The sequence below is a fragment of the Thyridium curvatum genome (genome assembly GCF_004353045.1).
Source record: "Thyridium curvatum strain D216 chromosome Unknown NODE_51_length_304177_cov_85.428264, whole genome shotgun sequence".
Taxonomy (NCBI): Eukaryota; Fungi; Ascomycota; class Sordariomycetes; order Thyridiales; family Thyridiaceae; genus Thyridium; species Thyridium curvatum.
Window position 1 is genome coordinate 227,656 of NW_022156806.1, and position 18,251 is coordinate 245,906.

An 18,251-nucleotide genomic window follows, 5' to 3' on the forward strand; every position below is an offset into this window, starting at 1 on the left:
AAGAGAATACCCACACCACCGCCTGTTAGGGGTAGGTAGGAAGCCAACCAGGCGAGGTAGTCTTTGCTGCATGCGCAGGTTCATGCAAGTCTGATTGGGGGGGCAGGTCGGAGGACGGGCCTGGTCTCATTCCCCATACCCAAGAGCCGCATGATATGACGAAATGCTTGGAAGAAGGAACCCAGGCACTCGGTGATCGCCCCGAGAAAATACGAACGAGGAGCATTATTCAGACCCAACACATCACCAACCTCTTTTGGCAAAGCACCGTGAACCTTACGGAGTAGTTGCTTGCGATCGGGGAGGGGGGGGGACCCTCACCCAGCAGTTGGAATGTGTCACGAGTAAGAAGAGAGTGGCAGCAGACCGCCTTTCCTGAGAGAAACACCGCAACACCACCAGAGAGGTCTGTAGCCCCGGCGAATAGGCAGGAGGCCAAGGCCGTTGACAAGCCTACCAAGACTCGGCCAAGAGCGTCGAGCACAGGGTATCTCTCAGAAGAGAAGGAGGATCTCTGCCCAGAAAAACGAGCCATTTTTGGCATCAGGTAATGGTTTGCTCACCGAATCGTCCACTTGGAAAGGGCTCTCTTCCTCAGCGCCGCCCGTTACGTCAAAAGGCATGAAAATTACCAAAGCATTGGGTAGGACTGTAGAGATGGGCATCGGTCCGGCCGTTTCTGCTATTACGGTCTCCAAACGTTTTTTTGTTCGTTCTTCCTCGTGAGCAAAAACATGTTGCTAGTCCATGTGGTTGATTGCCGTGCGAACGGGCCCTCTGTTTGTGTTTGTTTGGTTTGTTTCACGTAAACTCGATCGGGCTGTTTCATGTGCCAGAGACCAGGACCACCCCGGGTCGAGGGCCCGGCCACGGGTGCATCGCAGAAAGCACCCCCACGAAAAAGCAAAAGAAAAGAGCAACCAAGTACTCCGTAAGAAAAGGGATCAGACCGCCAGAGTCCTACCTACTCTGTACGAGCAAGCCGGGCTCGTCCTTACAGGGCGCGCTCTAGCCCGGCTCGGAAGTCGGTGACAGAAACCAAGAAACCATTGTGACTTGGCGACAGGACCAGAACCGGCTCCGGCTGCCAGGAGCATGCATCGCGAGGGCCGGTACCGATCCAGTTCAGGAGAGTGTGGCCTGGTGCGTGCTTGTGTGCAAGCGGCGCCGGCGGCAGCTGCAATTCACACAGGTCGTGATTGGTGTCGCGCTTGTCGGTGCGGAAGAGAGATAAGGCTCACTCAGCTCAGGGCACAGGGCGAGTTATTAGCTAATTCCCTCACCTCAAGGACGAAGTGCGGCCACACAACCCGCTCCACTTGCCAACTGAGCTACCGAGCCAAGCTACCGATGCTTCGGGGGGGGGGGGGACGTGCTGCGAGAAAGCCAGGGTAAACAAGGAAGCGAAAAAGACACGCGAGCGCTCAAAACGTAATATCCGAGAAAATGCCTGGGGCGCCCCAGTCAGTTGAGTAGCCAGTAACAGCACCCACAAATAAACGGGGAGGGGCCTGGTGGTGCTCAAAACGGCGTGCAGTGCGGCCAGCAAAAGACCATCGTGAAGGAGACGGGGAGTCCACTACCTACAAGTACGGAGTGCAGGGAGCAGATTGGGGAAATTTGACCCTCATGCGGCCGGCACTCGGACAGAGTGTGACGATGCCTACTTGTACATACCTACAAGGGACCCCCACCGCCGAGGCATCTCTCTGCGACGCGAGTAAGGCTGTGGTGCCTTAGCTAATGATCAAGGTAGGTACAAGTAGCTGGACGAGCACCAGGGCCCGCAAGGCAAGGAGAGCACGTCCACGGACCCATTTCCGTGATCTCTGTGGGCGATAGGCGTCGGGAGTTGCGACTTTGGCGAAGAGCGAGGGTGCGCCGAGGTGCTCCGGGGGGTTGCGGCCCTGACTAAGGCTCCCTTGTCCATCTCAATATCGCCTCGCTCGCGAGATTTCGCCGCACGACGTAAAACGCGAAGAGGCATTTTTATTGACGCAGACAAATGGGCCCGGCCGAGGCTGTCGTATAGCCCAGCCTGGGCGCGTAATTGTAGGGAATGGCTCGTAGCACAGTTTCAGGGCCCGGCTGTCACCGTTCTCAGCACCGCAGGCTTGCATACAGAGGGCGGAAAGGCAAGCGCAGGCCCCTTGTAAGCGAGCGAAGAGGCAGATGGCGTCGCCGGCCGAGAGTGTTGGAGCTCGCAGTGACCCTTTTGGGACAGGTCTCGTCCTCATGGCGGTCCTTTCCACCCATGTTCTAGCGTCTTGGGGTGCATACATGGCCAATCCCTGCCTGTCCAATTCTGACCATCTCTGCGAGCGGTATTGTGCTATTGGATAGATGGCTGCGACGGCCTTGCCGCGACTCCCACACACAGTGGCTGTCGGCTTCGTAGCGCCAAGCCCGTCTTTTCCATTGTCCGCGGCCCCATCTTCCTTATCTCCAAAAAAGATGCTAGACCGACTATGGCCGACAGCACGAAAAGAGGAATGGCCTTGTGGCTCTCTCGCCACCCGCTCCCTCAGTCTGGTAGCGTTTTGAGCTGGGGCAAACGGCCGTTGCCGGAGACTTTTATGCTTACAAGACAACCATCATTGATGATGACGGCGGAGATCTCGGAGCACGGAGGCGAACTCGGAGAGGGAGGGCAAGATGGGCAGAACCATCTGCCAAGGAAAAGCTGGGCAGACTCGAGAGCAGTGGCACTACGATAAGTAACCAATGGCCAAGGACAAACTCAGCAGAGGCTGCCACAAGTGCTCTCTCCCTCTCGGGATAGAATGAACGATGCCAAAGCAGGTGAAAGCCTCCAACACCCAACTTGGAGCTATGACTACAAGAGAAGAAGAAATAGTGGAAGGCCTAGGCAAATTGGAGCGATCAAGTCTGGAAGAGGGCATTCACAGAACACGGAGTAGTCTTCCGCTGGCCGAGTAAAGTGGTTGTGGATTCCCCGACGGCCAGAAGCCTGCAGCCGTTATTGCCGCCGGTCGACGGCACAGGATGAGAGGAGCGTCTTGGAAAGGGCGGAAGTCGGCGCCGTCGATGCCGCCTGAATACGCTCAGCGCTGTGCTAATCAGATGGGGCTGCAGCGAGCTGAGTCGATCAGGTCCATGAGTTGAAACCCGTGTGCTGGGCCGCTAGACGGAGTAAGCGGCAGCTCCCTTGGCCGGTTTTGGTAGGCGGCGACGCCGACCCAGTAGCACCTGGGATTTAATGCCGAAGAAGCAGCGCAGAAGCAGTGATCAATACGGCCTGAAACAGACTGGAAGGGTGAGAAAAAAAAAATTGGTGCATTGCGATAGGCTCCGGCACCGTCGGGGTTGTCGTGGGAATTCCTCTGACTGGTCGGAAGGGATCCAGAAAAATTGAGTGGCACCTGCAAAGAGAACAACGTTGAAAGGAAATGACGTAGTGGGTCTTGGCGCTTGTTGTTGACCGCGGAAATCCAGATCATCGCGAGCTTGACTCGTACGTACTGCAGAGGAACTTCATGACAGGCACAGGCAGCCGACAGGTTATCAGTTGACGATCGCTGTCGCTGTCGCTGTCGCTGTCGCTGTCGCTGTCGCTGTTTGAGCCAGGTGCGGCGTACGTGCGCTTCGTATATTTTGCGCCGTAGTGATAGACCGATTAGAGTTGCAACGAGCCAAACAAACTTAACCTCAAGGTGCGGTCTAGAAAAAGAAGATGCCGCACCATAGCGCCGCTATGCAACCCAAAAAAGGCGCGGACCCTGCACACGCGCAGGCGGGAGCGAGACAAAGTACGGAGTAGAGTCCAAAGCGCTCGTCGCATGGGCAGGGCGGACGGACTGCAGGGCGAAACGCTACTACCTGTGCCGGGAGGGAAACGGGAATGAGCGACAGAGGAGAGGGCAAAGAAATGGCTCGTCGAGCATCCCCACATGCTAGGATCGGGAAATCCACGAGACGACGCCAGCACGGTGCGGATTGCCATCACCGCACACCCCGGCCTGACTGGACAGGTACCTGACCGGAGCGCCTGGCGCAAATTGCTTGGCACTGGGCGTGCATTTGCATGCAATCGCAGAGGCAGCAGCTGGGGTGGGCGCCGATTTCCCCCATCCCTGCCGGCCAGTCAAAGCTCAGGTCTGTGCATGGGATTCCCCAGCCAAAGATCCATGAACCGACAGGACGAATGGCAAAGCTTGTTGTTGACCATTCGTTGCGCTCTGCCAAAAGAGCAACCAATCTGTTGTTTGGTTTTTACCCTTTTCAGCGAGCTCGAGCCTCGAGGGCCCCCCAAGTTCCCATATTTGTGCCGTTTTCTATCCAAAACAATGCAAGCATTCCAACCAGCAGCAGCCTGGAAAACATGCCAATTGCAGTCTCGAATGGCCTGCACGGGCTGCGGGCCAGGTTTGAGGTCAACGACAGTACGAAGTAGGATAGATCATGTGCACGGCATGCGTGCCAATTCGCTGTGTGTAGAAAGGGGTGTCTTCATGTATGTGTGTGCGCCTTGCCAAGCTACTTGTGTTCTCGAACACTCTGATGGTGTTCGCCTTTCTTTCTCTGACCGCCCATTGCATCTACGGGTTTTCCCTATTTTGCGGGATTTCAAGGTGTCGTCATTCGCCATCGGTGGGCGCGATAAAGGACGGGGGATGACTGGGAGGTCGAGAGAGCAAGTGAGGAATTAAATCCCGCAGGGCAAACGGCGAGTGTAGGTAAGACTGCACAAACCACCACAGAGAGCTCCCCTGCGAGACGAACGGTACAGATGTGGGGACTTGCAGCAGCCATGGACCTGACAAAATGCGGATGGTGGCAGCTGGGGAGCAGATGGTGGAGCAAGGGTACTTACCTGGGTGATCCCTTGGCAATATCGTCGTAACTCAATTGCGACCTGTGGACTGGCTCTCCTGCTAGCTACTGGCTCTCGGCCACGACATGGGTTGGGATTGCGAGATTCTGCCGGCAAGATGGAGATGGCAAGGCACTTTGTGCAAGGCTTGGCAGTCTGGCAGTGAGTCTAGGAGACGGGATTCCGTACTGACAATCGCTGCCATTGCGCCTCGTCTCGTCCCCCTTGCGCCCGTGTGATACCGGGAACAAGCAGGAGAAAAGAGGATCGAGCAAGAGATTGCAACTCCCGTAGCAAGGGACAGAACGAAACAAAAAAGATTTTATTCTGGGTCTTGGGCTTATTCATAACATTCACAATAGGCTGGGGCAGATCATGTTGGCATTACTCTCGACAATCTATGGGCCCAGGTACCGCTGCAGGTAGCCTCCACAGTGGGAATCGAGTTGCGGGTGCCACGACGGGGGTAGGAGCTTGTTGTGTACATGCGGGTGGGCCCCCTGGCCTGGGTGACAGACGGAGTACGAGCTGGGCGCATACAGATTTGCTGCGACGGGCAGGTAGCGTGATGAATCGAGGCACCAAGACGGTAGCGTCGAAAACGCTTGGGTGGGTTGGCTCCAGAAAAGAGCGCGAGAGCGACTAAGCTGCGACTAGGTAGTAGCACGATTCGTTCTTTTTTCGGGGGGTGATATGAGTGAGAGCAGCAGTAAGAGGAAAGGGTAAAAGAAAATGAAAAAAAAAAAAAAAACCTTGACGGTACCGTATCATACCGGAAAGCCTCAGCGCAGGACTCATGGCACCCCCAAGCATCCACACACCCGTGGCCGTCCCCATTCCCATCTGATCTTAGCTGCTTTAGGGTCAGAAGTGAAGGCAAAGGTACCTCGTCGCCGCTCTGGCTCTGTGCAAAGTGGTCCCCCCGGACGGAATCAAATAAAATATCGGGCAGCTTCCTCCCACGACTCGCTTTTCCCTTCCCTCTTCCCTTCTTCTTCCCATCACCCACGAAGGTCCTTTTTAATTCTTCATCCTTCCCATCTCGTGAGGTGCAATCTCCCCTCTTTCTCTCTCTTTTCCCTCCCCCCCCGCGTGTGCGTCACTAACACAGCACCCCCAACCTGTCTCTGTACGTAAACAAACTCTCCCACGCAACCGTGCCCCCCCAAACCCTCACATTCCCCAAATTACCTCATCCAAACATACCGGCGGTCTTCCAGCAGAGGCTGCGCAAGAGCTCGGAACGACCCTTGTTTGACTCAAAAGTGGCCCTTGGTGAAAGGCACGACCTCAATCGTCCCAACCCAGGCCCAGATCTCTTTCACCCTGTCACCACCCTCGCCTCCACCATCACAGCCTCCTCACCCTGACAGACCGGTCGCAAGAACCTACTACTCACATTGACTCTTGCCCAACCGCAGCGCAGGATCTCTCATATATTGGTCAATTGGGTTTCCCAGTGAGCAGCGTTAGTCGCCAAACACAGCCGCCATGGCTGAGCACAATTCCGCCGGCTCGCCGGCGCTGAACACGCCAATTGAGTCGGGCCACTTCGATGAGAAGGCCCCCGCCCAGGCCCAGCAGCCCACCAAGGCCAAGCCTGTTGAGGAAGAGGAGGAAGATGAGGACATTGACGCCCTCATTGAGGACCTCGAGTCCCAGGATGGTCACGGAATGGAGGAGGAGGAGGAGGAGACCAACACGCCCGGTGGTGGTCGCGTTATCCCCGAGGACATGCTCCAGACCGACACCCGCATTGGTCTGACTGAGCAGGAGGTCGTTGCCCGTCGCCGCAAGTACGGTCTCAACCAGATGAAGGAGGAGAAGGAGAACCTGATCCTCAAGTTCCTCTCGTACTTCGTTGGTCCCATCCAGTTCGTCATGGAGGTAAGCAATCCCAATCACCCTCTCTTTCCCTTTTTCCCGCACCATCCAGACACGCACACGCCTCGCTCGGGGCCTGGGGTGTGATGGTGGTGCCAAGCGCATCGCATATCCTCATCTCACTTGTTCGTGTCCACCACGGGGCGAGGAGCGAGCTCTGATGGGTCGGGACCCACCCATGGAAAAATTTCCTGCTCTGGTGCAGCAGCAGCTTTTGGCTCGGCCGTCGCCCAGTCCGGGTAGCTCGGGTGGGCCAGCAGGGAAATCACGCCAATGGAGCCCCCGACCCCACCAGCAGCGCCAGGACTGGTCCGACGCACCATCCCAACACGCCAAAACACTGCCAAACTTTGTTTGGGTGATCATTCCTCGCTAACGTGTTTTGTTTCCCTCTAGGCTGCTGCCGTCCTTGCTGCTGGTCTTGAGGACTGGGTTGATTTCGGTGTCATTTGCGGTAAGCAATCTCCCGCCCTATCCACACTGCATGCCCGTCCATCGAGGCGGCGCAGTCCCGCTGCCCGTGGTCAGATCACCTGGGAGGGCAATTCGCTTGTCATGATCGCGATCTGAGCCAATTTGATCCGGACGGGGACTCTACCGCCAGCTGCATCACATGGAAGCAGCGTCGGCGGCGGCGCTCTCGTTCGTGTCAATCCCGGCCAGATCCCTTATCGCGTCAACGCAATTTCCCACTGGTCGCCCCCCCACCACTGCTACCACGCACCCCACACGCAGCCAATGCGGTCGACCGTGGCATGGCGCATGCAGTGATGAGAGCCAATTCCATCGGACGCGAAAAGCTAATTGCCTTGCCCTCGTCCAGGTCTGCTTCTTCTTAACGCTGCTGTCGGTTTCATCCAAGAATTCCAGGCCGGCTCCATCGTCGACGAGCTCAAGAAGACCCTCGCTCTTAAGGCTGTTGTTCTCCGTGACGGTACTCTGAAGGAGGTCGAGGCCCCCGAGGTCGTTCCCGGTGATATCCTCCAGGTTGAGGAGGGTACCATTATTCCCGCCGATGGTCGCATTGTCACCGACGATGCCTTCCTCCAGGTCGATCAGTCCGCCATCACTGGCGAGTCCCTCGCTGTCGACAAGCACAAGAGCGACCAGTGCTATGCTTCGTCCGCCGTCAAGCGTGGTGAGGCTTTCATTGTCGTCACCGCCACTGGTGACAACACCTTCGTCGGTCGCGCTGCTGCTCTCGTCAACGCCGCCTCCGCCGGAACTGGTCACTTCACCGAGGTTCTCAACGGTATCGGAACTGTTCTCCTGGTCCTCGTCGTCCTGACCAACCTTGTTGTCTGGGTCTCGTCGTTCTACCGCTCCAACCCCATTGTTGAGATTCTCGGCTTCACCCTTGCCATCACTATCATTGGTGTCCCCGTCGGTCTCCCCGCTGTCGTTACCACCACCATGGCTGTCGGTGCTGCCTACCTGGCCCGCAAGAAGGCCATTGTCCAGAAGCTGTCCGCTATCGAGTCCCTGGCTGGTGTCGAGATTCTGTGCTCTGACAAGACCGGTACCCTGACCAAGAACAAGCTCTCTCTCTCTGAGCCCTACACCGTCGCCGGTGTCGACCCCGAGGACCTGATGCTTACTGCCTGCTTGGCCGCCTCGCGCAAGAAGAAGGGTATGGATGCCATTGACAAGGCTTTCCTCAAGTCTCTGCGCTACTACCCCCGCGCCAAGGGCGTCCTGTCCAAGTACAAGGTCATTGACTTCCACCCCTTCGACCCCGTCTCCAAGAAGGTCACCGCCCTTGTCGAGTCTCCCCAGGGCGAGCGCATCACCTGCGTCAAGGGTGCTCCCCTCTTCGTTCTCAAGACTGTCGAGGATGACCACCCCATCCCCGAGGAGATTGACCAGGCCTACAAGAACAAGGTCGCCGAGTTCGCCACCCGTGGTTTCCGTTCCCTCGGTGTTGCCCGCAAGCGTGACGGTGGTGCCTGGGAGATCCTCGGTATCATGCCCTGCTCTGACCCTCCCCGCCACGACACTGCCCGCACCATCAACGAGGCCAAGTCTCTCGGTCTGTCCATCAAGATGCTTACTGGTGATGCCGTCGGTATCGCCCGTGAGACTTCCCGCCAGCTCGGTCTCGGCACCAACGTCTACAACGCTGAGCGCCTCGGTCTCGGTGGCGGCGGTGACATGCCTGGTTCCGAGGTCTACGATTTCGTCGAGGCTGCCGATGGTTTCGCCGAGGTTTTCCCCCAGCACAAGTACAACGTCGTCGAGATTCTGCAGCAGCGTGGCTACCTCGTTGCCATGACTGGTGACGGTGTCAACGACGCTCCCTCCCTGAAGAAGGCTGATACCGGTATTGCTGTCGAGGGTGCCTCCGACGCTGCCCGCTCCGCCGCCGATATCGTCTTCCTTGCCCCCGGTCTCGGTGCCATTATCGATGCCCTCAAGACCTCTCGCCAGATTTTCCACCGCATGTACGCCTACGTCGTCTACCGTATCGCTCTTTCCATTCACTTGGAGATCTACCTCGGCCTGTGGATCGCCATTCTCAACCGCTCCCTCAACATTGAGCTCGTTGTCTTCATCGCCATTTTCGCCGATGTTGCCACTCTTGCCATTGCCTACGACAACGCTCCCTACAGCCGCACTCCCGTCAAGTGGAACCTGCCCAAGCTCTGGGGTATGTCCGTCCTGCTCGGTATTGTCCTGGCTGTCGGTACCTGGATCACCGTCACCACCATGTACGCCAACGGCGAGAACGGTGGTATCGTCCAGAACAACGGTAACCTGGATGAGGTCGTCTTCCTGGAGATCTCCCTGACTGAGAACTGGCTGATCTTCATCACCCGTGCCAACGGTCCCTTCTGGTCCTCCATCCCCTCGTGGCAGCTTGCCGGCGCCATTCTGGTTGTCGATATCCTTGCCACCTGCTTCACCATCTGGGGTTGGTTCATCCCCGGCAGCCCCCTCACCCACATTGTCGCCGTCGTCCGTATCTGGATTTTCTCCTTCGGTGTCTTCTGCGTCATGGGCGGTGTCTACTACATGCTCCAGGACTCTGTTGGCTTCGACAACCTCATGCACGGCAAGTCCCCCAAGGGCAACCAGAAGCAGCGCTCCCTCGAGGACTTCGGTAAGTTTATGACTCTGATAATCAAAGTACCTGTCACGATTGATCACCGAGCTAATACTCTCTGCCTCCAGTTGTCTCTCTCCAGCGTGTCTCTACCCAGCACGAGAAGTCGCAGTAAGCGTCGCAAGACAGATGGTGGACGCTTGTATCACCACCTATACATATCACAACTGGGGATGCTGTAGTCGGGTTGGAAGATCTTCGTGTCACATACCCTTGTTGACCGTTCCAGTCATATAGAACTAACACAGGGTGGAACGGCAACGCCTTTTTTTTTTCTTTGTCTAAACTTTATTTGAAGATGGGGGATGCTTCATACCCTAAACAGCTCCTTTAGACGAACTAATACCAAAGAACGTAAAAATTAATTTCTTGTTTTGGTGACAAGTAGTTTGAGCCTTCATGTGAACACAAGTAATCGACTTGATTGTTTCTCACTATTTTTCACCAAGGAGCTATGTCCTATGTGGTAGAAGATGTGCTACAAGCTAGGTACGCAATGGGCGGCTAAGTAAGCTCCTTACTGCGGCACCACGACGTCTTTGCTGGTGTCTAGCTCCTCAAAGCGTCTGAGGTCCATGGGCTTCTCCAGCAAGGGTATGACATAAGGGTCAAAGGTCTTCCAATACGGGTTCTCGAGGTGATACTTTTGAGACTAGATGGCGCGTGGGAAAGCACCAGGTTTCCATGGTCTCAGTCCTTACATTCTCTCCTGAACTTTTGACTTGTGTGATAACGCGACGCAGGGTGGTGAAGAAGAAGCAGGTAAAAAAACAGAACTTACACCTTCGTTCTCGTAGCGCTCGACAATGGTAAAGTCGCGGGGGTCGTGGACGCTCTGCATGACGAACCAGTCGAGCGTCTCCTTGTCCTTGCGGTAGACGCGCGAGGCCTCGGCCAGCTTGGCCTTGAGCTTGTCGACCGAGGCCGGGTCCGAGTTGGCGCGGAGGTGGACGGTGATTGTGTAGACCATTTTTTTTGGTACTTTTGGAGGGGATCAATTTGGAGGGGGTTCGATACGTTGGTGTGGTTTGGTTCGTTTCGACGGGGGATGACGTCTTGACGGCGGCGGCGCGCGGGGGGAGGGGCGGTTTCCTCAAGAGAACTTCTAGGTCTTGGCTGACGGGGTTGCTGCTTGTTTTTTTTGGGAAGCAGAGAAGGATTTGGCAAGGGAGGGAAGACTGTGTCTTGGGGGAGAAGAGGAAGCAAGGAATTGTTCGGTTTCGGAGGTTTTGCGGCCGTTTGTGTGGTGTGGTGGAATCCGTGATGGATGGGCGATCTCCTCCTACGGAGGTGGGGTTTCCTTGATGGATCCAGCACCCTGCAATTGTTTGTCTCGTGCTCTCCCCTCCCTTGCTCTCCCGAGTACCAGTACGGCAGCTGAGACTTGACCTGTCTGTGATGAGCGCAGACTACCTTGGGCAAAGATTTTCGGTTTGGGAGCACGATCAAGAGCCATCCATGTGTGCTATGTGCATGCATGCATGTTAGCTGCAGCTGGAACCGTCCGGGGGGCCGTCTGGGAGGGCAAGAAGAGGGTGTGTATCATCACACGCTGCATGCGCCGCCTGGGCCTCGCGGCCGGGGTCGCCGTTGCGAGCTGGTGCTGCTACAGGTGCCTCATAGCGCCGCGGGCATCTTTGCAAAGTACAACTTCTGATCTTGCTCAACAGGACGGTCCGGACAGACCAAACAAGGTAAGGTACCTAGACTGACCGGCCGTTGTCCAGTCGATGACATACGGTATTTCCCACTTCCAGTGAAAGCGCCTTGAGCTCGAGAAGCAGCTTGATCTGTTCTGTCCTGCCATCGCTGGTGCAGTGTGGACAAACTTGGAAAAGCTGATCAATTGGGATCTCTGGTTGGCTAGTTGGCGCGTTAGCTCGTCATTTGGTGCAATAGGGACATCCCGCATGATGGTGCACCGTCTCTTGCTCAAGAAACGGCTCCGTTTTCCACACAAGCCATGGATCCTGAATGGGAGAGATGATCTACTAGAGTGACTTCATAGGACCAGAAGGAAACATGGTAGATCTCACGCACTGTGCTGGGTGTGAGTCGAGTACATCTCGGGAGTCCTCGTGTGAATAGCTTCGCTACTCTGAATCGGGGCACCCGCTTGGTGTAGCATCGGTGGCTGTTTTTGGTGTGGGCGGGGCCGAGACGATCGCTCTTTTGTACAAGTAGGAGGTGAGTTTGTCTCTGTACGAGGCCCAGGACCCTCAGCTGTCTCGCCTGGCGCTGATACTCATTGTCATTGATGCTGTCTGCGTACCTACCAGGCTACCAAGCTACTCCGTTGGCGGGAGGAAGACTCGGGATGTGCTATTGATTTGACCAGTACCGTACCTACTCGGCGCTACACATCATCCCTGCCCAGACGGCAATCCCGTTAATCAAGAAGGCTCGGCAAGGGCCCTCGAGGCGCGGAGTTCATTTGACTGAAGCTCCCAAAGTCTTTAGGTGGTGAAAAATGAGCCAAGCACCGAAGATGTCTCTGAACGGGGGTCGAGAAACAAATAGCTCTGAGCTGAGTCGCTGCCGTGTCTGGCGTATCAGAAGCCAGGCTCCGGGCCATGTGCAGTCCGCCATCTCGCCTCGCCCGGGAGAGCACTAGGTCCAGGGGAGAACCATTGGCTTGGCGGGCGTCAGCTCTCGAGAAAGCTTGGCGAGTTGACTGCCGGCCAGCTCCAAAGAGCTAGAGGGCCTGGAGTCGCGTTTTTTTGGGTTTGACCTGGTCAGCTCTGAACGACCGTTTGTGTTACGGATTGGGATACTAAGTAGTACGTTGGGTTGGAGACTGACTTGAACAAACAATCTTGAGCAGTGATTAGGTAAAAGAATATGAGAAGCCAGTTTAAACTTGCACCTGGCGCTCTTTCCAGCTAAAACAATATATATGAGGTCCTAATGACCTTGCCTGTTCAGTACAAGCCTTCTGGTGATAGATCTACAGATTATGTCAACTTACATGCCGCCCCCCTAGCAGGAGACCCAACCCTGCACCTGCACCTGCCTACCTGCCTGCCTGCCCCATGAGCATAACGGATAGGGTTATGAAAAGAGAAATCGTGATTTGACCATACTGTATATGCAACAATAATAGAATTCTGTTCATAGAGATTCCTGGCCTTCAAAGACGCACCCAAGGTTCGAGATTCAATGGCTTACCTCACGTGACCTCCCGGGAGGTGGCCATTTTTATCCGCCTGCAGGTCCTGTACAACCCCCAAGTCCTCGCTTTCATGTCAAAACCAATAACAAATGTCCGACACTTTTGATGAAAAGGAACAAAGCTACCAACACTGGCACTTGACACCGGTCAGAGCCCGGGAAATGATATCTCGCCTGCTGCCAGGATAGTTTGAACAGAGCCAGTCCAGCATGGCCTCTCTCCCGGATATCCCAGGCTACTACTATGGTGAGTGGCTCCTGCGCGCATCTTGGTCAAGGCATCTCTTTGGAGTGTTTCACTGACAGAGGAACAAAACTGGAAAGACGAGGAGAAGAAGAAGTACTTCAAGATCGAGAAGAGCCACACCGCACCCAGCAGTGCGGCCTGGTCATCGTCCAATGTTAAGCGCAGGAAGCACGATGACGCGCAGGCTGCTGCGGCCATCAAGAAGCTGAGGATCCAGGCCGCCCGTGTCAAGCGCGCCAGAGTCTTGCAGGAACCGCTCACGGGAGGCTTTCTCAACCGCATGTTCAGCGCCACAGACCCCTACGAGGTTTCCTACGTCGCCTTTGCTCAGGGGCTGCGGGACAAAGGTCGTCTGAACTACCCAGATGAACCGGCCTCAGCTGATGATGTCGAGCCGAATTTAAATTGTCTTTATGTCAATGGCTCGGATGAGAAGACAGGGCTCGGTGTTGCCTATGTCGGTATGATAAAGCCCTTCTTCTTCCTCTTCCAAGCCTTTTCGACTGACATCTGTTCCAGCAGAATGGAACGACAGGACCATATTGGGATACTACATGGCGCGTGATAAGAACGACAGGTATTTTACCCTCAGTATCTTGAAGAGATCTGCTGCTGCGAGTCTCTGCTGATACACTCTCATGCCAAAAGACTCGTAGACTTCCCTCACCACAGATACCGAATCCCCAGAGGATCCCTCGGTTTCTACTCACCGCGCAGGGAAATGGTGAACCTCCCCAGCATTTCGGACATTAAATGCCATGAGCCATCCCGCAGCATCATCGTTACCTCAAGCGGTCCCGCCTGGGGAGACGTGAGCATCCAGATGTTCTCCCCGCCTCTGTCAGAACCCGGAGACGAAGAGAGGCCCTACTGGCTGCTGGGCGAAGGTACAGAACCTCTCCCCCTCCCCCCCCAAAAAAAATAACAACCATCACCAAATTTTGGTATTTGCCTATACTGACTGACGCGGGTTCTTCGAAACAGCCGATAGCATGCAGAGCCTCTCTCTCTTCGGCCGCCGCAAGAGCCACTGTATCTACAGCTGCACCCCGGCTCCGGCAGCCTCGGATATGCTATGCGCCCTCGCCACGGGCAGCGGCGTCGTCCAGTTCCTCCCCCACCGGCCGTACAGCTTGACCCGCATACCCTGCGACATCGTGGCGCAGCCCCATGGCCACCACGACGAGGACGACGATTGGGTGGCGAGGATGGGCGCCATGGGCGGCGAGATGTTCAGCGTCGACTTTGCCCGCGGCAACCACAACGTGCTCTTCGCCGGCGGCCGCTCTCGGGGCATCCACATGGCCGACCTGCGCGAGGCGCCGACGGCCTGGGCCCGGCCCGTCGCCTGCGGGCCCGTGGCGCACGTCCGCTCCGTCAACGAGCACCAGGTCGTCGTGGCGGGCATCAACGACCACCTCGCGCTCTACGACCTCCGGTTCACCGGCCGGGACAGCCGCTTCCGGAGCCAGGGCTGGGGCTCCTCCTCCTCCTCCTCCGCCGCCGCCCGAGGAAAGAAAGGCGCGACGAAGACGACCACGACCACGACCAAGCCGCTGCTGACCTTCCCGGGCTACCGCAACCAGGCGCACCTGCTGCAGATCGGCTTCGACGTCGACGCCGACCACGGCCTCGCCGCCGCCGCGCACGACGACGGCCGCATCGCGCTCTACTCGCTGCGCACGGGCCGGCAGCTGCGGTCCCCCGACGTCGACGCGACGCGGTCCTCCGGGGTCGTCAAGGCGCTGACGCTCGCCACGATGCCGCGCGACAGGAACCCCAGCCTCTTTGCGGGCATCGGGCAGGGCGTCCAGGCGTACTCCTTTGCGTCCCCCCCGGACGAGTGGGAGGGCTGATGTTACAGGAACAGGAAATACATACATACACTGATGATGACGGGGCTCTGATGATGCTCGCCGTAGATGAGCTATGATCGACCACTGTTTTACGTGTGTTTCTTGCCTTTCGTTGCTTTCTACGGAACAGGGCCGTGGTTACGACAAGAGGATCTCTCGGCGTTGGAATGGAGTTCACAGGATGTGCGAGAACGGTGCTCAAGATACCCACCCGTGCGTTATGTTTGTTTACATGACAATTTTCAAGATAGATGCTGGTCGAGATAGCTCAGATAGTAGCACTGACTTGGCCTGGGACTGAACAAGAACCTTCTAAGGATTGGCAACTCGAAGTTTTTTTCTCTACTCTGAAGAGCGTGACATGACATGCGCATGATTGTCCCACGCGCTGAATACCCTGTTGTTGAAAACCCCTTTTGTATTACCCAAAAATGCAACCTGAATGAACCCATCCAAAAAAAGACAAAATGGCCACTGGCAACCCTTCCAAATTACAATCATTCCCATGAATCGACCAGATAGAAAACACCCAGTACTCCTCAGAAAAAAAAAGCAGACCCAAAGCCAGAAACCAACAAGCATAACAAAAAGTATGGCTACCCAGAATCCATTACACCAAAACCCGTCACCGCCCCTCTTACGCCACCATCGTACAGCTGAGGCCTAGGCCACCACCGCTTTCCCCTTGGCCAAGACGATCGCCCCCGAGTCCTTCTTGAGGTTGTACATGTCCGCGAGCAGCGGGAATGCCTTGTCAAAGGCCTCGCCCAGCGTCCAGTTCTCCTGGCGGCGCAGGTGCCGCTCGAAGACCGGGTTGATCATGAGCTCCTCGCCCTCGGGGCTCTGCAGCAGCGTGTCCGTGTCCTCGTACGGCCAGTTGAGCGAGAGGGTCTGCGTAAAGGGCACAAAGAAGTCGTCAAACAGCTCCGGGGACAGGGACCCGTCGGCAAAGTCGTGCACGAGGCGCTCGCGCATGATGGGGAAGGGAAGGTGATCGATCCAGGCCGGGTGGGGGACGGCGTGCTGGGCCCGGCAGGGGCGGCACCAGGGCGGGAGGCGCTCGTACGACTCGCGCGACGGGTTGATCTGCCACCGCATGATGAGGAACATGATGTATAGGACGGCAACGCGCTCGGGCAGGCGCGATATGTCTGGGAAAGTGGCGAGGATGTCGGTGAAGACCTTGGAGAGCGGGTGCGAGAAGCGGCTATTTTGCGGGTTAAGCAGCGACGAGACCGACGGGTAGCGCGGGCCGATGATCTCCTGCGTCGAGAGACCCTCGGCGGCGCGCTGGCGGCGCTCGCTGAGGAAGTCGAGCAGCAGGTGGTCGAGGGGGCATGTCGGCGGGCAGTGGTTTAGGGGCGTGGCCCACCGCCGGACGTTGTGATCGCCGCCGGGATGGCTCATGGCAGTCCTTGGGCTCATGTCGGTGGCTGTGCCCTCGGGCGGGGAGGCGCTGGCCCCGGGGTATGTGGCATCGTGCCTCATGGGTGCGTGGTGATATTCGGGCGAGTCCTGTGCGCCGTTCTGGCCTGGCTGGATCCGGGTGATCTGCTGCGAGGCGTCGAGGAGGAAGTCGAGCCCAAGACGTTCGGGCCCGAGGTCCAGGCCGTGAAGTAGTTCGTATTTCTGTTGACCTAGCAGCTTCGCCTGGTAGAAAGTAGGCGTCTGCACAGCCGTATTGCCCGTTGCCGACGGGTTCTTCCATTGGATCTGCGCTTCTATCGTGCCGGGCCCTGGCGACACGGCGCTTCCAGGAGTCGAGCCAGGCTGCACCGGAACGGGGGCAGCTGGAGGGGGTGCTTGCACAGGCAGATATGTCTGCCCTGGCGAAGGATAGACTCTGCTGTCTAATGGCGGGCCTGCCACTATTCAGTATACTGCCAGCATGTGGCCCACTTGTGTCAAAGAGTACTGACCTTGCGACCCGCCGAGCAACGGCTGTATCGTAGAGACGATCCAGGCCAGATGCTTTTTGAGACTGGCATTCTCTGCCTCGACCGCCTCCTTAGACCGGATGACGGCTTGCAGCTCCTGGTACGGCTGTGTAGATGTGAGCTCCTGGATCCTTCTCTCCAGGCTTTCGATCTGGTGCTTTGTTCGCTCTCTGATGGCCCTCTGGGCTTCACGATCTGTTCCGGCTCAAAATTAGCCAGTGGCTAGCGCTCAGGGATTGTATTAATGTCCAAAAGAGACACGCGGAGGCGACATGGACGTATCCCAGAATAGTCTTCTCCAAAGGGATATTCATGAAATACGTCGGGGAGTTCACAAAAAAAAAAAAAAAAGGGAGGCGAAGACTGAAAATGTGGTAAGAGCAAGGCCACCTACCGTTGGCACGCTTCTTGGCCAGCTGCTCCGGGGTGAGGTTCGCCACGCCGCGGCTCCCCGGCCCCGTCCTCCTCTTCTTGGACGCGTCGCCGTCTCCTCCGTTCCGCGACGACGACGTGACCGAGGGCGGCGGAGACGCACAGCTGGTATCACCATCGCCCGACAGGTGTCGCTTGTGTCCCCGAACTCCGCCTCCAGCGCCGCCTACATCCGCCTCCTCCGCCGTGTGGGACACACCCGCGTCCGACATTGCTGGGCCCGCCCCAGCGGAGCTCCGCGAAAAGGGGGGACCGTGAAAGGGGTTGAGGGCCCCCGCGGAGGACCGCTCTTGTACGTATGGTATATCAGGTATGCACCCGTCCAATCAGCCACCGCACCCACGCTGCGCCATGCAGCCGGCCGGTCCTGTCGCGTCCCGGGGCGCCAGTATGCAACACCCCCCGGCTCCCGGCCCCTGTTTTAGCCGGCAACCGGATCCCCGTCGCGCGTCTCCCGGTGTTGAATTGGGGGGCGGCTCCGCTCCCCTCGGCTGGCGTCAAGGGGTAACGGCCCTCCGTGGGGGGGAGAACAACAGGTCACCCAGCGTTGAAGGGTACGGTACGTAGGTAAATTGATACGATGGGAGGTGGGGCGAGCCACATAGAGCAGCAGCAGCACAGTCCAGACTGGCCAGCGAACGGCCAGTTGTGCGCGGCGCACGCCACACTCTGCGCACACAGGCACGAAGCAAGGTACACACACGTGCGCCGTGTGCAGGCTGGCTGGGGGGACGCCAGACGGAACGAGAGAGGCGAACAAGGGGTAACACGCCTATCGCACGCAACT

At 57.2% G+C, this 18,251-nt stretch overlaps 4 protein-coding genes across 4 annotated transcripts; 2 read left to right on the forward strand and 2 right to left on the reverse strand.

Annotated features, from left to right (window-relative positions):
* Window positions 1–6,325: 6,325 nt before the first annotated feature.
* E0L32_008067 (uncharacterized protein) lies at window positions 6,326–9,936 on the forward strand (the record flags this gene model as incomplete). The annotated part of the gene is made up of 4 exons (XM_031142880.1): window positions 6,326–6,721; window positions 7,115–7,172; window positions 7,542–9,818; window positions 9,890–9,936. The coding sequence occupies 4 exons, from the start codon at window positions 6,326–6,328 to the stop codon at window positions 9,934–9,936; spliced, it is 2,778 nt and encodes a 925-aa protein (XP_030992741.1).
* A 402-nt stretch (window positions 9,937–10,338) lies between these two features.
* On the reverse strand, window positions 10,339–10,791 carry E0L32_008068 (uncharacterized protein; the record flags this gene model as incomplete). Its single annotated transcript, XM_031142881.1, has 2 exons — window positions 10,339–10,473; window positions 10,603–10,791. The coding sequence occupies 2 exons, from the start codon at window positions 10,789–10,791 to the stop codon at window positions 10,339–10,341; spliced, it is 324 nt and encodes a 107-aa protein (XP_030992742.1).
* A 2,411-nt stretch (window positions 10,792–13,202) lies between these two features.
* E0L32_008069 (uncharacterized protein) lies at window positions 13,203–15,095 on the forward strand (the record flags this gene model as incomplete). Its single annotated transcript, XM_031142882.1, has 5 exons — window positions 13,203–13,239; window positions 13,299–13,700; window positions 13,759–13,816; window positions 13,888–14,126; window positions 14,224–15,095. The coding sequence occupies 5 exons, from the start codon at window positions 13,203–13,205 to the stop codon at window positions 15,093–15,095; spliced, it is 1,608 nt and encodes a 535-aa protein (XP_030992743.1).
* Window positions 15,096–15,758: 663 nt separating this feature from the next.
* Window positions 15,759–17,676, reverse strand: E0L32_008070 (uncharacterized protein; the record flags this gene model as incomplete). Its single annotated transcript, XM_031142883.1, has 3 exons — window positions 15,759–16,957; window positions 17,015–17,227; window positions 17,427–17,676. 3 exons carry the CDS (start codon window positions 17,674–17,676, stop codon window positions 15,759–15,761), a joined length of 1,662 nt encoding a protein of 553 aa, XP_030992744.1.
* Between the last annotated feature and the right edge of the window lie 575 nt (window positions 17,677–18,251).